The 5211-nt window shown below is 30.2% G+C and overlaps 1 protein-coding gene across 1 annotated transcript; it reads left to right on the top strand.

The window, feature by feature from the left end:
* Positions 1-3754: 3754 nt before the first annotated feature.
* Positions 3755-5205, top strand: FOMMEDRAFT_24352 (uncharacterized protein; the record flags this gene model as incomplete). The annotated part of the gene is made up of 6 exons (XM_007272095.1): positions 3755-3948; positions 3997-4174; positions 4249-4305; positions 4362-4724; positions 4779-5133; positions 5184-5205. Coding segments are annotated over exons 1-6 (1161 nt in total), but the record flags the coding sequence as incomplete, so codon positions are not given.
* Positions 5206-5211: the final 6 nt, after the last annotated feature.

Raw genomic sequence — 5211 nt, 5'->3', positions numbered from 1 at the left:
GTAAGGAGGGGTAGTAATAAGAGTCAGTCTATATATAGTTTATAAACAGTACTCCTGAGAGACAGAAGTCCTAAGTTCTAGTACAGAAGAGTGTAGAACTATTAGAACTGAAGGTGTAAGAGTAGAGAACTGTAACACAAATAGAGTAAGTAAGTATACTAATAAGATAGTAAGTTAGTTATTATACTTTTATATTAATTACTAATAATAGAGTTAGTAGGTTTAACTCTTATAAGTCTGATTCTATATTATAAATATAGTAAACACTTTTATAGAATATTCTCTATTCTAACTATATTATAAATACTTACTATAAACAGTTTTACTATTTATACAACTAGAACAATTGTAAGTAAATTCTTTAGAAGTACAAGTATTAGAATTTCTAGTTTATATATATTAAAATGTTATAAAGGTATAAAACACTCTTTTAATAGTTAAAACCTATTAAGTATATTATACAAATTAAGACTGTGTTATAAAAGATTGTTTTATAGTAGAAGACTAAGTTATACTCTTTACTTATAATTACTATTAGAAATATCTTGTACAAACACTAGAATATACTATAAAATTCATACCTTACTATAATAGACTGTACTTTATTATTATAACAAACTTAAACAAGTTAGACTATACTCTAAAGTTACTTAACTCTAATTAGACTTTTTTAGAATTTTATACAAACTAACTTAAGTATTATATTTTAAATAATAATATACTCTTTTTATAACATACTCTTAATTAACTAAGTCTAGTAAAAGAAGAGGAGAAGGTTTACAAAGTATTATATATTATAAATATAAAGTATAAGAGTTAAAGTTAATAATATTTAGTAAAATAAGTAAAATAAGGTAAATAAGAATAAGAATAGAAAACACAGTTAGAGTTTTAAAAGTTAGTCTCTAAAGTTCTATAAGTCTAGTTAACTTTGTATCTTTATAAGACTACTATTTTTCTAGAGAAGGAAGGAGTATAAGTTTGTTTAATAGTTTATAATAGTTTCTACACAGTTTTATAATATAAAACTATAGATTTTATATACAGATTCTTATAATAGCTTATTAAGTTATATACTTTTTCTATATACTTGTATTAAGTTCTCTTTTTATTATAACTATCTTCTCTACATTCTTAAATACATACTATTCTCTTTTATCTTTCCTTTTAAGTATATATTATGTTCTCCTTTTTTTGTTCCTCTTTTATTTTCTCTTTTAAGTATAAACTATTTTCTTAGTATATATAATTAGTATTCTTTGTCTTTATTATATTAGTTTGTATTTCTGACTATAATAAAGGTAAGTCCTTTGTTAGTATATGTATTAGTTTGTATTTCTAACTATAATAAAGATACTTTTATTTTATTAGTTTTTATATATTTTACAATTTTTAAGTTTAGTATTTAGTATTTTACTAATACTGTTTTACTTTTTTTATAATATTAATAAAATAGTTTTTATTATAATATGTATTAGTAAAGTTCCACTTGTCTTTCTAAACACTTTTTTATTATTAGTAAGGTTCTAATCTTTCTAAACATAATTTTAATATTAGTAAAACTATTTTACTTTTTTAAATAATTATTATACATAAGGTTAAGCTTAAGTTATACAAGTGTTATAAGTGTTAGTAAACATTATTAATATTTTTTTAGAAAGGTGTGAGTAGTAGTATAAGGAAGGTGTAAGAAGGTAAAAGTATAGAGAGAAGTATAGAGAGTAGTGTAAAGAGTAGTATAACTACTTTACTTACTCTCTTTAAGTTAAAATGTTTTAGAAAGATGTTTTAGTATAGTGTTAATATTAAAGTATATAATGTATATGTTTCCTATAATTTATGTTAGTACTATACTAATATACTATCTCTTACTTCTTCTGAGCTAATTTGTCTACACTTTCTACTTTATTCTCTCTCTTTGAACTATTTTAATATTAGTACTATACTAACATACTATTACTTACTCTTTCTAAACTAAGTTTGTCTACACTTTCTACTTTATTCTCTCTCTTTAAACTATTTTAATGTTAGTATTATATTAACATACTATTCTTTACTCCTTTTAAGCTAAGTCTGTCTATACTTTCTACTTTACTCTCTCTCTTTAAACTATCTTAATATTAGTACTATACTAACATACTACTATTTACTCTTTCTAAGTTAAGTCTGTTTACACTTTCTACTTTATTCTCTCCCTTTAAGCTATCTTAATGTTAGTGTTATACTAACATACTACTACTTACTCTTTCTAAACTAAGTCTGTCTATACTTTCTACTTTCTACTCTCTCTTTAAACTATCTTAATATTAATACTATACTAACATACTATTACTTACCTTTTCTAAACTAAGTCTGTCTACACTTTCTACTTTATCCTCTTCCTTTAAACTATCTTAATGTTAGTACTATACTAATATACTATTACATACTCTTTTTAAACTAAGTTTGTTCACACTTTCTACTTTATTCTCTCTCTTTAAGTTATCTTAATATTAGTACTATATTAACATATTACTATTTACTTCTTCTAAGCTAAGTCTGTTCATACCTTCTACTTTACTCTCTCCTTTTAAACTATCTTAATGTTAGTACTATACTAACATATTAACACTTACTCTTTCTAAACTGTGTTTGTTTATACTTTCTACTTTACTCTCTCTCTTTAAACCTTTTTAATGTTAGTACTATACTAACATACTACTACTTACTCCTTCTAAGTCAAGTCTATCTACACCTTCTATTCTACTCTCTCTCTTTAAGCTAAAACATTTTAGTAATACTATGTTAGTATAGTACTAACATTTTACTATTTAATATAAAGTGTAAGTAGTTAGTCTACTTTATAATAACTTGTATAATAGTTACTCATCTCTCTTCTCCTAACTTCTTGTCTCTCTTTCATCCCTTCTACTCCTTATTCTACTACTTGTATTGTCTCTCTGTTGTTGTCCTTCTTTTCTTATACTTACTTTTATTTTTTATTCATATTTATATTATTAACTAATACTAAACAACTTCTTTAATAACTTTATACATTTACATACTTCTTACTAATTTATAGTACAAGTAATAACTTACAAGTATGTTTGTAATAATGTCTAAGTATAACTACTCTTATAGTACTACCCTGTCTTTAACACTATACATACTCTCTTTTCTTACTTACTATTCTATACTTAACATACTTTTACATTCTTTAGTATTGTTTATAAAACTGTTTCAAATAATAGAAGTAGTAACTAACTACTCACCCTTTACTAAGTCTGTCTATACTCTCTACTTTACTTTCTCTCTTTAAGTTAGAACCTTTTAGAAATACACTTTTACAACTATTTATAATTACTTAGTCTATTATATTTCTAGTTGTAAAATATAGTTAGAGTATATAATGTATACATATAAACACAGCTTTACTTATAGTCTAAATCAGCTTGTTTAACACTCTGAATCTTAACCCTAGTATACTACTTATACTTACTTTATACTGTTCTAGTATGTTTATCTTCTTAATCTACTTATTTACTTATACTAATACTAACACTCATACTTATACTCTTAGCACATACATTTCCCAATCCTGAGCCATGCATATAGTCTCCTTTTTCACTCTAAAGGTTGGGAAAACATAAACTCAACCAACCTGTCACATCCATGTGAAGGTTTAAGGATTGTGTGTGCACGTGATTTTGTTACCGGAGTCACGGGCCCTAATGACGCTTTGTCGAGCGCCAGCACATTGTTTCTCATCCACCATCATCCGCCATGTCCTCCTCAAGTCTAATTAAGCACCGTTACGTGATCTGCGTACTAAACAAAAACAATGACAATGCCGATACCTGTCCTTTTTTCATGCCGGGGGATGCAGATGTTGATGCTTTATGGCGAGAAATTCATGACCATCCGCGCTACAAAGGTGCCCTGGAGCACTCGACGCTAACGCTATACAAGGTCTTTCTCCAACATATCCTATTTTTTGTCATACTGATTATCATGCAGCCTGACAATCTAGATATTGAGCCATCAGAGAAACTTCGTGAACGTGCCTGGGATTGGCTTCGCAAAGATCCACCGCGTAATCCAATGCAGCCTGCACTTTCTCTTGCGGACTATTTTCCCAGCGGGCCTGCACGTAGGGAGGAGAAAAAAATTGATATTGTAGTTGTGGCTGAATCAAGTACGTATTTTGTTCTCTGCCCGTCCACAAGATTTGGCCGGTTCCTCACAAGTTTGACTAATCTATATGTGCAGCGGTCGTTCCGGCCAAACGCTCGCATCCTACTGAAGAAGAACCCTCTGAGGCAGGTGGTACGTTAGGACAAATTTGTTGTTGGCAAGTATGCAGTCCTTACATACACTTGAAGACAGGTCTATTAAAAAGCTTGGGGAAAAGGAAGAAGACATTGAGTCTGGACTGTTATTCAATATATACAACTATCTCTGGGGTCGAGAAGATCTATTGTCGACGATCCGTAGAGAGACGAAAGAAAAGGTGCCGGATGAGGGATCAGTGTCGGACGAGGGATCAGTGTCGGACGAGGAATTAGTCCCTGTTACTTTTTTCGATCTGACACTCCTGCCGTTTTGGCACGCTGAATATCAGACAAGCGATAAAATTTTACCGTTCGCGACGCACTTTATGATCCGGGACGAGTACGAAAAGCTTGATGAATTCGTCGCAGAACATAAGAATGATCACATATTGCTAATCGGACAACCTGGCATAGGTTCGTACATCCTTTTTACAACAATTAGACACAGGAAACTTATGCCACAACCAGGAAAAACTGTATATCTGACCTACTGTCTTTTGTGTCGACTTACTGAGAAGAAACGGACGGTTTTGATGTACGACCCGGACAAGTGTTATTTATTCCAGGACGAAGGTGTTTACCGACTTCCACTGGATTTGTTCAAACGTACCGATAATCATCTGATTGTACAACGAGCCAGCGAGACACTGTTCCTATATGACTGCAACGAGAGTCAGACAGTAGTAAAGCGGAGTCGTGCCGGGGTGAAATTACTGGTTACAACGTCCCCTAGGCGGTCACGATATGCTGGATTTCAGAAACAGGCCTATCCGTCGAGTTTTATTATGCAAACGTGGACGTGGACCGAGATTTATTTGTCTCGGTAAGCACACTCCATTGCTCTTAGAATTTAGCACTGAAATATGTTTCTAGCTGCATGGCTAAACAGCAGCGTCTACAG

This window comes from Fomitiporia mediterranea (genome assembly GCF_000271605.1).
Source record: "Fomitiporia mediterranea MF3/22 unplaced genomic scaffold FOMMEscaffold_49, whole genome shotgun sequence".
NCBI lineage: Eukaryota > Fungi > Basidiomycota > Agaricomycetes > Hymenochaetales > Hymenochaetaceae > Fomitiporia > Fomitiporia mediterranea.
Note: the sequence above shows the minus strand (reverse complement) of the source record. Positions and strands in the feature narration are given on the sequence as shown.